The 15787-nt window shown below is 52.2% G+C and overlaps 1 protein-coding gene across 1 annotated transcript; it reads right to left on the bottom strand.

Moving 5' to 3' along the window:
• Window positions 1-1047: 1047 nt before the first annotated feature.
• Cx3cl1 (C-X3-C motif chemokine ligand 1) lies at window positions 1048-13208 on the bottom strand. Its single transcript, XM_075976946.1, has 3 exons — window positions 12564-13208; window positions 5536-5656; window positions 1048-3931 (listed from the first exon to the last, which is right to left on the bottom strand). The coding sequence occupies exons 1-3, from the start codon at window positions 12631-12633 to the stop codon at window positions 2941-2943; spliced, it is 1182 nt and encodes a 393-aa protein (XP_075833061.1). The 5' UTR covers window positions 12634-13208; the 3' UTR covers window positions 1048-2940.
• Window positions 13209-15787: the final 2579 nt, after the last annotated feature.

The raw sequence follows: 15787 nt of genomic DNA, 5'->3' as shown, positions 1-15787 counted from the left end.
AACACAGTCCGGTGGTGTCGGATGCTTCGGGTCATTGAGAGACTATAGAAAAATCAATGTGTATGTTAGGTGCCTGTGGAGGCCAGGAGAGAGTGTCACATCCCCTGTGAGTTGTTTGGTGGGAAAGCTGGGAACCAAACCTGCGCCTTCTACAAGAGTAGCAAGCGCTCATGATTGCTTAGCTACCTCTCCAGCCCTATGCTTCCTCTAATTATAGACAGACACTGAGTCTAAGATGTTATTGACGGAAACATGCCCTAATATTTAATAACAGCAGAATATGTCATCCTAGCTGCTCAACAAAGAGGTTGAGGCGGGAGGAGTATAAGACCTGCCTGAGCTACAGAATGAGTTCAAGGCCAGCCAGATGATGTCTCAAAACTGGAAAAAGATCAGGAGCACCTCACTTGCTTAGCAGGCTTGAGGCCCTGGGTCTTTAGCACTACTCCAAAAAGGAAAAATAAGTAAATAAATATATAAAATGAAGAGAGGAAGGATCCTGCTTTAAAAGATGTCCATCTGTGAGTTCACGAACGATAGCAATAGGCTGCTGGACTTGACCCTGTGCTGTTCTCAGTGTGTTCGACAGCTCACAGTGGGGTCCTACAAATGAGTTTCCTGGTTTCTTTAGAAGAGCCGGTCCCTCTCTCATCTTCAAATGAACCAGGGATAAGCAGACACTGTAGAGGAAAATGTGGACACCAGGCGAGAGGCAGCAATATCAGGGGTACTTAGGTGGTGGTTCCTGGGACTCTGAGTAGTACCCACAGGGATCCTGAATCTTATTAGACCAACAGGCCAGATATACCCACATGCATAGAGGCCCAGAGAGGTGAAGACATTGGTTCACCGTTGCACAGCAAGGCAGCCCCGAGCTAGCCCAGGGCCCAGTTCTCCTTATTCCCATCTGCACTGCCTTCTGTAAAATTCCTGCCCTGGTACAAATGAGCTAGAGACAGGGTCTCAGAATTTGCCCAGTCTCCTATCCCCCCCCTCCCGCCATTGTCCCCTTCCTGGCCCTCCCTGGGCCTGCCCCAGAGAAAAGCATTCTTATTTGATTCACAAGACTTTTATATTTTATTAGTAAAATACAAAATGGCACAGACATTGGTAATGATGCTTGAAAAAGCCAAAGGATTGACCAACTCCTTCCGAAGTCCTCCCCAGATTGTCTTAGCAACACATCCTGTTGGGGAGAACCCACAAAGTCTAACAAGGGGACACACGCCCCAGCAGCTTTCTCAATAGGGAAGTGGGCGCCCCAACCCTTGAAGGCTCCACACTGAAGGAGCCAGGACAAAGTGCACACAGGCTGCTGTTCCTCCAGCCCACAGCGCCAGACCAGAGCCTCCCACAAACTTTCCAGGAGGGAGGGTCATCGAGGGGCTGGTTTCCTCACTCTGGAACAGAGCCAACTGTCCTGAGTTTCCACCTACCAAGGAGTGAGTCACTTCTAGGTGAAACCTGCCCACGGGAGGCTCCGAAGGCGGAGGATTGGGGCTATTAGGAGTAGGGTTGGGAGAGCTGCCACCAAGGACCCTGGCGGGGGCAAGGTCTGCAGGTCCAGCTCCAGCTATTGGAGTATAGGTATTGCCCAACTGTTCTATGCTGGACATGCTGGAGGCTTTAGCAGTCACTTTGTGCCCAGGGCAGAGTCCCTTCCAGAAATTTTCACAGGACTCTTGGAGAATGTTATGGGAGTTCTGGCCCTGCCTGTAGTGGGGCAAAGGTGAGACCTTGGTGTGAACTGTGCTTTCAGAGCTGAGAGAGGACCCAGCCTCCTAACCATGAGGGCTGGGCACATACACGCTCAAGTCCCTAAACTTAAGTCAGGTGTGTGGCCGCTCCTGGTGCTTACCCTGGATCCTCTGCCTCCCAAGGGCTCGTCATCCTCTTCTGTGGCTTGTCTTTCAGGCAGGGCGGACCTGTGGCTGTCATCTTGGTGCGTGGAGTAGGGGTGCCTAGTGAGGACACAGAGGGACCTTCTGAGTTGGCCTCTGTTCTGCAGGTCCCCAACTCAGCCTCCATGTAGGGGCCCACAGGGTACGACCTGAACCCTCAAGTCACCCTTGCCCGTCCTCAGAGTCACAGGGTGCAAAGGTGTCAGTCCAGTGGGATGGCAGTGACTGTCAGCGTGGAGAAGGGCTGGGGGCTGCATCCAGGGATGGGGACAAGGATCTCAGAGGAAGTGACGACGTCAGGGCCATGGGGTATTGCCATCTCTGGGCCACGCTTCTCTTCTGTTACAGATGGGGCACCTTGTTCTGCAGATCGCTGAGTGGGGTCTAACCCAACCTTCAGATGCAGCATGCTGTCACTGCACAGCCTGGGGAGGAGTGCAGCAAAACCCCACGCTAGCTCATCTCCCTTCCCAGAGAGCTCCAGGAGACACAGCGGTAACCTCATGCAAGAAGGGACACAACAGGGCATTGGTGGTGGTGATGGTGGTGACGGTAGTGTGCTCTGTACAGGGGACAGGGAGAGATAGGAGAGATAGCACCGCAGCTGGCCAGGGAGGGGGAGGGGCTGGCGAGTGCAGCAAGCCCAGGATGTGAAGAGGTCAGAGGGACAGGCAAATGGGCCTGACCTGCTGCTTGAGATGGGTGGACTACGGTGCTCACAGGAGACAGGTGTCACGGGGCCTGGGAATTCAATAAATAATTGTTCACTAGGGTTGGGGTGTCAAGGGCCCCTCCAACCATCCAGCAGCAGAGGAGTCTTTCAAATATAGGTGAGCTGGAAGGTCACTGGCTGTCTCTGATAAGGGGGTGATGGCAAAAGGTGGCCTCCAGGGCCTCAACTGGGGGCTTGGAGCACGTGGCTCCTGGAGGACCCAGCCTCCCCATTCCCACTGCCTCATCTTGGGTGAAGGTGGGTATGAGGATGGGGGTCCCCAGACAGCTGTCTGAATCGAACAATGGACACAGGCAGGCAGGCAACTCACACTGGCACCAGGACATACGAGTTACTGCCGCAGCTACGGGGGACATAGCGGAGGCCTTCCACCATCTCTCCTGCCATTTTGCGGGGACAGCCCTGGAGACTCTGGTAGGCAAACATGGCCACCCCTAGACAGAAGAGCAGGCCCAGGAAGGCCAGCAGCCCTACTGCCTGCCTCCGGGTGGCTTCCTGGGTGTCAGGGACAGGAGTGATAAGTACGCTCAGTTTCTGGGGGTCTGCAGTGGCATGAATGGGCTCCTCTGCCTTGGGAGGCCAACTGCCTGAAGTCACCAGCTCCCGGCTGGGGGTCCCTTCAGAGGAGACAGGGGCCACTGAGGAATGGACTATGTTGCCAGGCCCCCTCTCCTGGAAATCATCAGTATGAGCTTGATTTGTTTCCTCAGGCCCTAGAGGCTTCTCTGTACTGGGGCTCTGTTCCTGGACCCATGGGGGCTGGCTTTCAGACCCAACATTCTCCTCCGGGGTTGAATGGGAAATGGTGGGTGCCTGGGTAGATGGGGCTGTAGTGGATGGGGGCTCAGTAGCCTTCTCCTCAGCCCTGAGCCTAGATTCAGATTGGTAGACAGCAGAACTCTGCCAAATGGTGGTAGAGACAGCAGACTCCTCAAAAATCCCAGTAGTTTGAGGCCTGGCTGAAAGCCCTGCATCCTGAGCCTTGGAAGTAGAGGGAGAAGATCCAGTCACTGCTGCTGGCGGCTCCTGGGAAGTCCCCATGGGCCTCTGGGCCTCTTGGGCAATAGTAGTCAGCTCCAAAGTAAGGCCTTCCACTGTGACTTCAGGCTCTGCCAGTGCAGATGGGGACAGTCCCCTGGCGGCCAGGGTGATCCCAGGTGTCACATTGACCAACTTCTCAAACTTGGCACTGCTCTGAGGCTGAGTAGTGGCCCGGCGGTCAAGGTGCTTGATGGCGTCTTGGACCCATGTCTCCTTTGGATCAGCACAGAAGTGTCTGTGCTGTTTCGTCTCCAAGCTATAAGGAAGACAGTGGCTGGTGATGCCCAGATTCTAGACAGCCAGACTGGAGTGGTGTGGGGCATTGCTCACATGCCCAGCAGGCAAGCTGTCCTGACTTACTAGTGTGAGGCATTGGGCCACTCCATCCCCTATGTCTCCTAGCCCTTGGAAGAGACATGAATGTCTGTGGTCTGGAGGGGACCGCCACCACCTCGGAACAGGCATTTTCAGCCTGAGGGACTTCCCCTTTCAAAACCAGGAAAGTCCCAGGCAAATGGGAACCCTACTTCTGTGTTATTGCTAAGCAAAATAAAGGGTAAGGAACGTAGCGAAAAACAGAGCAAGCATCATAACAATTACAGCATTAATAACCACATCACTACCATAAAGGCCAGCAGCTCTGGACTTTGATCTGGGGATGCCATAGGTGTTCTCTGACACCAGCTATGTGACAAGGCGGGTTTCCTCACTCTAGAAAGATCCTGTGCGTGAGCTCCCTGTCCCATGGTGATGGCTGCCCTCTGGCCCCCAACTTCCTCTTCTAGGTTTTGTCCTCAGGCTGAAGCAACTTTTCAGAGCCAAAGCTGTTCAGGATCCTCACTGGGATCTTGAGTGTGGTCTAAATCTGTGGCCTCCTGTGAGGCTGTGTATGGCTGCTTTGCCCCAACAGCAGCTCAGAGCTGATTACCGGTCCATGCTACAGCCTCTGCCGGTCATACAGCTTGTATGCATTGCAGCCGCCAGGCTAACCACATTTAACCAGCAGGAAGATGAGGTGGACAGACAAAGAAGTGTGCCCAACTGCAAGGGTGCCATGTACCCCTCTTCCACTTTCCTCAGAAGACAGAAGCAACTATTTGGGGGGTATCTGAAAAAAAAGCAATCCGTGGTGGGGAAGCAGAGAGGGCAGGCAGGAAGGCATTTTGAACCTCATTCCTTGGGGGAGCTGTCTAGGGGACAGGAAGTACTGGACTTCCGCTAGCAGAGCCCGAGTTAAGAAGGACTCTGGGCATTTCCTGCACTGCTAAGGTTGCTCAGGGGCCTCCATCAGTCCTAGGGAAGATTCAGACTGAGCAAATGGGCAAAACTCACCGTGTGCCCCAGACAGAACAAGGGACCAAACTGGCCAGGTAGAAAATGATTACTGACTGGGCCTGTTTCCTCCCCAGTGGTCCTGAAGGCTCTGGTCTTTTGCCGCTTGGTAACAGCCATCCATGTGCCTTCCAAGGGCTCGGCCACCCCCACCTCCTCTTCCCCTCCTGCCACCCATCTTCCAGATGAGGAAATTGAGGCGTGGAGGTAGGAAGTGATCAGGGCCTCTGGTTGACCTGCTGGAGCCTGGATCCTGCCTCTGGTAGACTACCTCACTCAACTGCCCCATGGGATCTAACGGGCTGAGGGCTGAAAGGAAGCACCACCCTGGATACTGCCCTGGACCACAGTGGGCATTCCTCACCTCTGTTGTTTGCCACTGATCATAAGGTCAGTGAGGTAGCTTGTGGGCCTGCAGCAAGGGCGCACTTGCCAAGGCCTTTGGCAGGAAGCCCAGGGTGAGGCAGGCAGGAGAGGGTTGGGAAGTCCCAGGGCCGTCTGAAGACCCGAGTGATAGGTAATACGTACATGATGGCGCGCTTGCCGCAGGATTCCTGATTCGGCCGGTAGTGGATGAGCAGAGCCAGAGGGATTTGTGAGGTCATCTTGTGGCATGTGATGTTACATTTCGTCACGCCGAGGTGTTGACCTGAGTCCACAGAGGCCCCCAGTCAGTAGGACCCTTGGGTATCTGGTATCTCACCCCATTTCAGCCTCTCCCTATGCGCACAACCCAAAGCCCTTGACCCACATCTGACTCACCCCTGATAACCTGCTAGACAGCAAGAGTCTGCTCTGTGGTTGTTTTGGACTTATAAAAACAAAGCTTTATTCAAAAAGTTCCTTTTGCTTGGCATTCAGGAAGCATTTAATTTAATTTTTTTTTTTTTTACAGACAGGGTCTTTCTACATAGCTCTGGCTGTCCTTCACTCATTAATTAGACCAGGCTGGCCTCTACCTCACCAATATCCACTTGTCTCTACCTCCGGAGTGCTGGGATTAAAGGTGTGGGCCATGGTGCCCAGCCTGGAAGGGCTAATTTTTAAAATGAAGTCATAGCAGGGGAGAGGACTCTAAGCGAGACACAGACCTGCCTATGGTTACCTGGCCTGCACGGCGAGGGAGTGGCCCTGCCCAGTCCTGGTCCCTGGCCCGTGGCCTTCCCTGAACTGCCCATCACTGCCTTTGGCATAATAAAGCATGTATTAGACTTACTTCTCCTCCTCACACAGGAATCAGGTACGTGAAGCAGGTAAGCTTACCTGCCTGGAAATGAGGGGGTGGGGGTCTGCTGAGCAGGTGCCCCTGTGCTTTGCAGAATGAGTTTGGGATAAGTTCAGGAGAAAAGGCAGGGGCAGAATAGGGGTCAAGGGCATGCAGATAGCTGTGCAGCAAAAGCCCCTGGACAGGGGTTTGGGGTTTCTGTTAATGGATAAACCCAATTATCTGATATAAACAAACACTTGACATTTTTTTTTTTGCATTCTATTTCAAACCCCTTCTAAATCAGTGGTTCTCAATCTTCCTAATGTTGCAACCCCTTAATACAGCTCCTTGCGTCATGGGGACCCCAACCATAAAATCACTGTCATTGCTACTTCACAACTGTAATTTTGCTACTATTATGAATCGTAATGTAAATATCTAATATGCGGATGGTCTTATGAGACCCCTGTGAAAGGGTCGTTAGACACCCCCCAAAGGGGTCACGACCCACAGGTTGAGAACCACTGTCCTCAATGCCCAGCAGTGTGTCCTGTCATCTTCCCCGTGTATACTCATGGAAAATGGGGAGAAAAACGAGGAAGAGTTAGGGTTCTAGATCCGAGTAAAGGTCATGTTGAACATCTAGAACCCAAGATTCCCGAAGAAGCAGTGTGGGGAGTGAGCATGCTGATCTGGCTTGGTCTTTATGACCTGGGAGCCTAGCTGTTCCCCAGATTCCACTAAAACTTGTGCACAAACACTTACACACACAGTTGTGCAAACACACTCCATCTTGCCAAGAATGGACACAGGAGACTGGAGGCGAAGCCCGGGGATACAGTGCCTGCCTGGTATGCATGAGACTGGCTGCCCTCTGCACAACCCCTAAAAAAGAACTAGCCAAAGGCAAGTACACACCCGGACTTCCTAACTAACTCACCTCCACATAGCTCCTGGGCCATGGGCCACTCACTGCACATTGTGGGAAAGAAAGCCTGGGCTGTGGATGTGAGCTGGGTCATCAAAAGCCAGGGCTAGGAGCTCCTGAACTCACTGGCTGAGTCACAGTACTGTCCTTTCTCCCCGAGAACCAGGATGTGAAAGCCACAGTTTAGGCCTGGGGAAGTGGTTCAGTAGGTAAAGTGTTTGCCACACAAACACGAGAACCCGGGTTCGATGCCCCAGAAGTCGTGTAGAAAACCAGGCAGGGCAGTGTGTGCTTGTAATCCCAGCACTGGAGAAGCAAAGACAAGCAGATGGCTGGGGCTCACTGGCTAGGCAGTAGAGACGAATCAGTGAGCTCCAGACCCCAGGGAAGAGACTGTCTCAAAAACAAGGTGGATAGTGGGTAATTCCTGAGGAACAACACGGGGGTTGATCTCTGGCCTACACACACACACAGACACATACACAAACAACCCCCTACCCAAATTATAGTACAGATTTGTAACTCTCCTCCATCCCCAGTAGACCCAAGAATAATTTAGCTGCATGTTGCATGTCCCTGCCCCCAAGTCCCTGTGACCATAGCTTGGTGGCCACTCCTGCATGGGTCTGAGAAAGCCCTGAGGTGACCTGCAATAGGAGGAGGAAAGGGAGGATTGTGACAGGGAGGACCCCAGATTAGGATAGAAAAGACCATTGCCACCAGCCCAGCTGGCAGAGCCACAAAGTCAGCCTCTGCCATGAGCCACTTGGCTGGGATCTACCAGGACAGCTATGTAACTGACTCAGGGAGGCCTTTCCTTTCTTCAGAACAAAGTTCTCATTCCTAGAAGAGGAGGTTGTGCTCCTGTGTGGCTAGCCATCTAACTGTCCTCCAAACGAGTTTTCAGGGACTCAGAGACCGTCACCGTTTATCTCTGCACTGAACACAACACGGGTACTCAGTAATATTCATACAATAAGGTAATATCTCAATCTCCTTGTCGCTGCTTTAGATATATCCGCCCACCAGTCCACCCATCCGTCTATGCACCCACTTACTTATTCATCCGTCATCCTCCTACTTCCTCTGTCCTCCTCGCTGCTTCTACTCATTCCCATCATCCTCATCCATCCATCTACCCACCCTACTCACCCACCTACCTGTCCATCTGTCACTCTTTCAAAGTCCCAGCCTCCCCATCGATTTCACCCACTGCCTGCCACCAATCCACTCACCAGTCATCCATCCATCCATCCATCCATCCATATCCATCCATCCATATCCATCCATCCATATACATCCATCCATCATCCATATCTATCCATCCATCCATCCATCCATATCTATCCATCCATCCATCCATATCTATCCATCCATCCATCCATATCTATCCATCCATCCATATCCATCCATCCATCCATATCCATCCATCCATCCATATCCATCCATCCATCCACCATCCATCCATCCATCCATCCACCATCCATCCATCCACCCATCCATTCATCCATCCATATCCATCCATCCATATCCATCTATCCATCCATCCATCCATCCATCCATCCATATCCATCCATCCATATCCATCCATCCATCCACCCATCCATCCATCCATCCATATCCATCCATCCACCCATCCATCCATCTATCCATATCCATCCATCCATCCATCCATCCATATCCATCCATCCATATCCATCCATCCATCCATCCATCCATATCCATCCATCCATATCCATCCATCCATCCACCCATCCATCCATCCATCCATCCATATCCATCCATCCACCCATCCACCCATCCATCCATCCATCCATCCATATCCATCCATCCATCCATCCATCCATCCATCCATATCCATCCATCCACCCACCCATCCATCCATCCATCCATCCATCCATATCCATCCATCCATATCCATCCATCCATATCCATCCATCCACCCATCCACCCATCCATCCATCCATCCATCCATATCCATCCATCCATCCATCCATATCCATCCATCCATATCCATCCATCCATCCATCCATATCCATCCATCCATCCATCCATATCCATCCATCCATCCATCCATCCATCCATCCATCCATATCCATCCATCCATCTATCCATATCCATCCATCTACCCATCCATCCATCCATCCATCCACCATCCATCCATCCATCCATATCCATCCATCCATATCTATCCATCCATCCATCTATCCATCCATCCATCTATCCATCCATCCATATCCATCCATCCATCCATCCACCCATCCATCCATCTATCCATATCCATCCATCCGTCCATCCATCCATCCATCCATCCACCATCCATCCATCTATCCATCCATCCATCCATCCATCCATATCCATCCATCCATCCATCCACCATCCATCCACCTCCATCCATCCATCCATCCATCTATCCATATCCATACATCCGTCCGTCCATCCATCCATCCATCTATCCATATCCATCCATCCATCCATCCATCCACCATCCATCCACCTCCATCCATCCATCCATCCATCCATCCATCCATCCATCTATCCATATCCATCCATCCGTCCGTCCATCCATCCATCCATCCATCCATATCCATCCATCCATCCATCCATCCATCCATCCATCCATCCATCCATTTCCTGAATCAGTCAGCACTGGCTTGAATTATGTCTCAGTCTATACACAGCCCTCTGGTCTTTCACCCTGAGTGCTTTGAACTACAGATGCTGAGGCTGTTTGTAATGATCGCTGTTTACTGAGGCAACCAACAAATGCTGGCTCCTCCCTCTTGTGGGGGCCCTGAGCTGGGTGCTGTGAGGCATTGCTGGGGGTGGGCAGGTAAATGGGGTCCGTCTCTTTCTTCAGAAGGGTCCCAGATCCACAGGCAGGTAAGAGGATGGGGATGAGGACCTCTCTGCTTGCACCTAGCATCAGATCCTGTGTTATTGGCTTCTATTAGCCCCCAGCCCCTGCAGAGGGCAGGTTGTTATCCTCTTCTTATAGATTCAGAAGCTGAAGATCTGAGCGGTTCAGTCCCTTGCCCAGAACACAGTCTACTTCGTGGCAGAGCTGGTTTAGTCCTGGTAAAGGATTGAACGTTCTGGCCAGACACAAACATACTAGGATTTACAGGAATGTGAGATAACTTTCAAACGTCAGTAATCAGGGGAGGCTTCCTGGAAGAAATATGTCTAGGTTTCCCTTAAGGATGCTGGATCCTGGGTGCACCAATGGAGAGGACTTGAGCCTTTACTCATCTGGGTCCTTAATTTTCTCACCTTTAAAATGAACATGACAGTATGGAGTGACTTGAGACTACACGTTTTTTAATGGCGGGTGCATTCTGCCCTTGGGGAAGCTTTTCTCAAAGGCCATGCTGTTCACAATTTGAACCTGCTCACTCTTTATTGTGGAAGCTGATGCTGTGGACTCTATGCCAGGAGCAAAAATATTGGGATGTCTGTAATAATAATTTAAAAATGCCTCTGGAAATTGCCAAATATCACCTGCAAGGACTATCACCCTAGAGCAAGCTCACCTGTTCCCTAAACTTCTTTCCTTTGTTAATGCCAACATGATAGGCAAGGAGCAACGCATTTCCTACCCCAGCCCTCTCCCAGGAGGCCGAGACAGGAAGAGCATGAATGTGAGATCAGCCTGGTCTACATGGAAAGACCCTGTCTCAGAAACAAAAAAGAAACAAGCAAACAAAACAAGTTAAGTCCCCCCCCCCCTGCAATGCTTTTTCTTTCTAATAGACAGAATGGCTCATTGGTTTATTTTTGTGTACTGCAGTCAAACTTCAGCTGGGCTCGTTGGCTCTTTATTCAGGGCTATGGTCCCAGCACCCAGAAATGAGCCTGTCAAACAGCAGGTGTCCTGCTCGTGTGTGCCAAATGAATGGACAAGATGCACGCAGAAGTGCTTAGCGGCACATAAAACCTTCACCCACAGAGAAGTGGGGGAGCTCTTGATTAAACCCACAGGGCCCTGGGTCTGACCCTGAGGCTGTTCGCCCCTACCCCCCTCCACCCCCACGGAGGGTGGGGGAAGCAGGCTGTAACAGCTGAAAACAGATCTTTTCTCTTTCTTGCCGAGACTTGAGTGGGAGGGGATGCGTCAGTGCTGGGGAGCAGCAGCCTTGTTGGTTTGCAGGTTCGTTACATAAAGCCCAGAGCGATGGGCTGGCACAGCCCTGCAGACCCACATTTGGGGACTGACGCAGATGCCCTGCACCAGCCGTGCAGCAGCCCGAAAGCCCGAGACCCCCCCTGCTGGGGAGCTCCAGGGTGGACCTAGCTGAAAACCTCATCTAGGGGAGAAGGAGCTGAGGCTCACCAGGGTTGCATCATGCCCACCATCTCCTAGCAAAGCCAGCAGATGTGATTAAGGTCCTCAGACCTCAAACATTCAGGGTCTCCTGTCCAGCTTTGCCTAGGATTTCCCCACGAGCTTAGGAAAAGTGATACCCCATTACCACCATGCACACCTCCCAAAATGCCTCCCTAGACACTGAAGCCTTCTCCCCAGCCAGGCAGTAGCTGCACTGACAGGTGTAGCAGTTGAGACCAGAGAAGTCAAGACCCAGGTCAGGGACACACAGCAAGGTGATGGCAAACCATCGTCCATCCGATTCCCACTTCCCAGTGCTCACTGTCCCCAGATATCCCAGGCCTGTGGCCAGAGCTCAGACAGCAGAAAGCCAGGCACAATTTTATTTCACCACCCCCACTCCCCACCCACTCATCGCCAGCTCCTTGTGGCACTGGTGATTTAGTTCCATGGAGATAGTCTGGAAGCTGGGGGTTGGTTCACATTCTCCCAGTTTCACTGTGTGCCCCAAGGCAAAGAATAACCTTCTCTGAGTACCAATCTGCCAAAGGCATCACCCTTTCCTGGCTTGTGAGCTGGTTCTCTAACCATCTCTAGGTCTCCATCTTCCCTATGTCCCTAAGTATGTCTATACCTCGTACTGTCGGGTAGTGGAGTCCAGTAGGCAGGTCCGTGGAGATAAAATATTATCTAATCTGGGTTTGGAGGAGGTGGCCAGGATGATGGGGCACAGACAGAGGGACGATCTGTACGCCCCAACAGTGGCAAGCCTCTGGTGACCTTGACCGGAACTACTCTTAAGGGCGTTGAAAAAGAGGGCAAAGGGAAGTCTGGTCTCTTCTTTGGCCTCTGGCCAGGGCGTAGACAGGCTAGGTAGTTAACCTCAGTAGGGAGAACTAACCTAGTCCACCAGTCAGGAAACTGCTCAGCTTCTCCCAACCCTCACTCTCTTCCCCACACACCTTGTGCCCCCACTCCCGCCCCAGTAGCCACTGGAAAGACCGGACTCGCGGGGGCCGACTCCCCCCCCCCACCAGAGAAATGCAGTCTGCACCCCAACACACTCCTCCCTTCTTCCCCAGGTACCCACTCACCCGCCAGCGGGGTGCATAGATGGTAGAACGCGGCCAGGCGCAGCAGCCACGCGAGAGGCGAGGGAACCATGGCTGGAGTGTAGGAATCCGGTGGGCTCGGATGCTGGGCAGCGTCGCAGCTCCGAGTCCCTCCGCCACCAGCTTCGGTAGCTTTTTATAATGGGCTGGCAGCCTCCGCCCCCGGCGCCCGCAGTAGGAGGCGGTGGGAGGGGAAAGGAAGAGCCTGTGGTTGCGGCTGGATTCCTCCCAGGTTGCCAAGGAACCTTTCGCGAGCTCTGCTTCGGGAGCGGCGCGGTGAAAACCCAGGGGGTCACTGGGGCACCGTCCCTGGATAACCTAGGTCTGGTCTAAATGGAACTCTGAGCCAGGGACATGCAGAGCGCTGGGCCCGCCATGGCGGATCTGACAAGCCCTTTCTTATCACGAGGTAGTCGGGGCCTTTTGACCGTGTGGTGCAGAACCCCCAGCCCTCACTCCTTAGACCCTCCGCACCGCCAGTGCATCTACACGGCTCACCACAGAGCCTGGCAAACAGAGTTTGCTGCAAGAATGATTCAGTCCTGCCTCCTGTGGACAGAGAGGGAAACTGAGGGCCCGAGAGGGGAGGGACCATTCCAAACCATACAGAGCTTCACTGTGCAGAATAAACGTATCAGGACCAACCGAGGAGACCACAGAGTCGGGGACTGCTTAGGACATGGAGGGAACCCAGGCCTCCTCAGTTTGTTCTCTCTTGCCTTTTCCCCTACCCTTTGCCAGCTCTGCTTTCTTCTGGCATCCAGGACAGCACAACCACGAACTTATTATCGGAGCCTGGGCCTATTGGCTCTCCCTGGACCCCAGCGCAGAGCCTTGGAGAAGTCCCGCCTCCCGCCACTGTACAAGGCGAGTCTAGCTAATAGGGCTCTGATCTTCTAGAAGCTTTCTCGCAGAGGCCAGGCAAGACCTAGCAGCAAGACTTGGGGTACCGCACATAACCTACTTCCTACTTTCACAGCAGGCTCCCCTAAGACAGGGGGTACACTCCTGGGAGTCTAGAACAGTCAGCTTCTAGAGCTTTCTCGGTCTGGGGCCAGAAGCGAATTGCGCTACTCTTTTTGGGATGCCAGCCAGGGGAAAAACCAGTTTGTCTAGAAAAGTGTCCCAAGCTATGGAGCCAGCTGGATCATAGCCAGCCTCTGGTCCAGACTTGGCCAGGCGGAGAGGCTGCAGCTGCCACAAGACGGGACCTCTCTTCTCTCCTGCTGCCCTCGGGTGGGTGTGGGGCAGCTGGATACTTAGAGTTGGGGACGGCTTCCCTGGCAAGGGTCAATGTCCACTGGGGCCCAAATGACCTGCCCTTACCTGGTCAGATAAGAAGCTAGGAAGCCTCATTTTACAGCTGGAGAGACTTAACAAGGCTTGATAAAAATGGAGGCCCAGGTCAGGTATGGTAGCTCATACTTGGAATCCCAACATTGAAGGGGCCATGGGAGGATTGCCTGAAGTTCAAAGCTAGCCTGGGCTACATAGTTACTTCCAGGTCAGTCTGGCTAAATAAACACCAAAAAAAAAAAAAACAAAAACAAAAACAAAAAACCCAGAGGCCTAGCCTCCTTTTTGTTATGTTATGTTAAGAGCAGAAGATAGGAGAAAAGGAGGTGAGAGGAGAGAGAGCAGAGGGAAAAGGAGAGAAGAAAAGGGGGGGGGGACCAGGGAGCACTATGGGAAAACAGCACTTGCATTTTTAAAGGAGAAGGATGTGGGAAATGGAAACCTGGAGTCCCCGACTTGAGGGTGTGCTCTGGAGGAGAATTTGGAGGCAGGGAAGAGGACCTGGCTCTGGAATACTGCGCGGTGCTCGCTCTGTAAAACTGGGGAGGAGTTACTAACTTACCATGAGCCAGGCACTTTCTAATGAGGTTTCCCATGGTGCTGGAGGTCAGCTCAGCTCAGCTGCACAGCGCTCACCTAGCATGCAGAAACCCCAATACCACAAAACTTAAGGGCTCTTCATGACTAACCCGTGTAGTCACGGCAACCAGCCCAGGGAGTGAGACTGACATCTATCACCGTGGTGGCTCACTTTATGATGGGGTAGCTGAAGACAGGAAGAGAAGAAGGTGGCTTGGCCCAGCTGGCTGTCTCTTGGGCGTGAGTCTCCATCCCTCGGCAAGGAACCATTTAACAAGCAAGTGTCTGAATGTTCACATTTTTGGGTGAAAAGACAAAAACAGCTTTACTCTAACTTGCTCAGTTCCAGAGACAGCCTGTGCTCCCTGTGGGTTCAGCTTCTCACTTATAGATGATTTTTGGCACCCATCTCACCCAGGCATCAAGGAGTAACTGCAGAGATGCAGTTTGGATACAGTAGCCAGGCTTTCTGGCCCACCTGACCCAGTGCAAGCTCAGCTCTGCCCTTCCTAAAAGTCTCACTAGGGCAGGGTGCAGTATCCCCATCTGTACAATGGGACACTAATGGCCACCCCAGCAAGTCTCTGGGGAGTGAATGAAGCTAAAGACGTTCTTGGTGCCCGGCATGAAAGAGCAGTGGTATTTGCAAAGCCCTTGCGTGTGTCTGGAACTGTGGTAAGACAAAGAGACTCAGGAGCAAACAATCCTTGGCCCCAGCTCAGTATCAGGAGGGAGACACCAGGCCTCCCAACGACTCTCAGGCTGTGGGGCTGAGACAGGAAGTAAGAAAGCAGTAAGACCAACTGGGTGTAGCTCAGTGTTAGGGCATTTGGCTGGCCTATGTGAGGGCCTGGGTTCCATCCCTAGACTGTAAAAGTAAATAAAGAAAGAAAGGAAGGGATGGGGCTGAGGTGCAGCTCATTTAGTAAAGTGCTTGTCTGAAAAGCTCTAGGTTCCATCACCAGAACCACAAACACACACACACACACACACACACACACACACACACACACACACACAAACCAACCCAAAACCCAGGTGTGCTGGTTCACAACCCTAATCCCCGTACTTGGGAGGTTGAGGCAGGAGGATCAGAATTCAAGATCATCAGCTGCACAACCTGTGATACATGAGACCCAGAAGGAGGAGGAGGAGAAGAGAAAGAAAGGAGAGCGAAATAAATTCTTAGCCCAAAGATAAGCAAAGGAGACTTAGCTCCTCAGCCATTCTTTGAAAAGTTTCAAACAAAACGGAAGAATGGCACCAGGGGTTTTTATATTTTAACCTCCAAGATTCAATGCTCAACATTTTTCATACTTGTTTCATTTTTT

Source organism: Microtus pennsylvanicus, chromosome 6, assembly GCF_037038515.1.
Source record: "Microtus pennsylvanicus isolate mMicPen1 chromosome 6, mMicPen1.hap1, whole genome shotgun sequence".
In the NCBI taxonomy this organism is placed as follows: domain Eukaryota; kingdom Metazoa; phylum Chordata; class Mammalia; order Rodentia; family Cricetidae; genus Microtus; species Microtus pennsylvanicus.
Note: the sequence above shows the minus strand (reverse complement) of the source record. Positions and strands in the feature narration are given on the sequence as shown.

Bases quoted from the DNA above. Each gene is read 5' to 3' on its own strand.
- Cx3cl1 (XM_075976946.1), bottom strand. From the start codon at position 12,633: ATGGTTCCCTCGCCTCTCGCGTGGCTGCTGCGCCTGGCCGCGTTCTAC. The intron at 5,657-12,563 runs GTGAGTGGGTAC...CTGTGGACTCAG, and splicing joins TCTATGCACCCCGCTGGCGG to GTCAACACCTCGGCGTGACG. The intron at 3,932-5,535 runs GTACGTATTACC...TCTTCCTTATAG, and splicing joins TGCGGCAAGCGCGCCATCAT to CTTGGAGACGAAACAGCACA.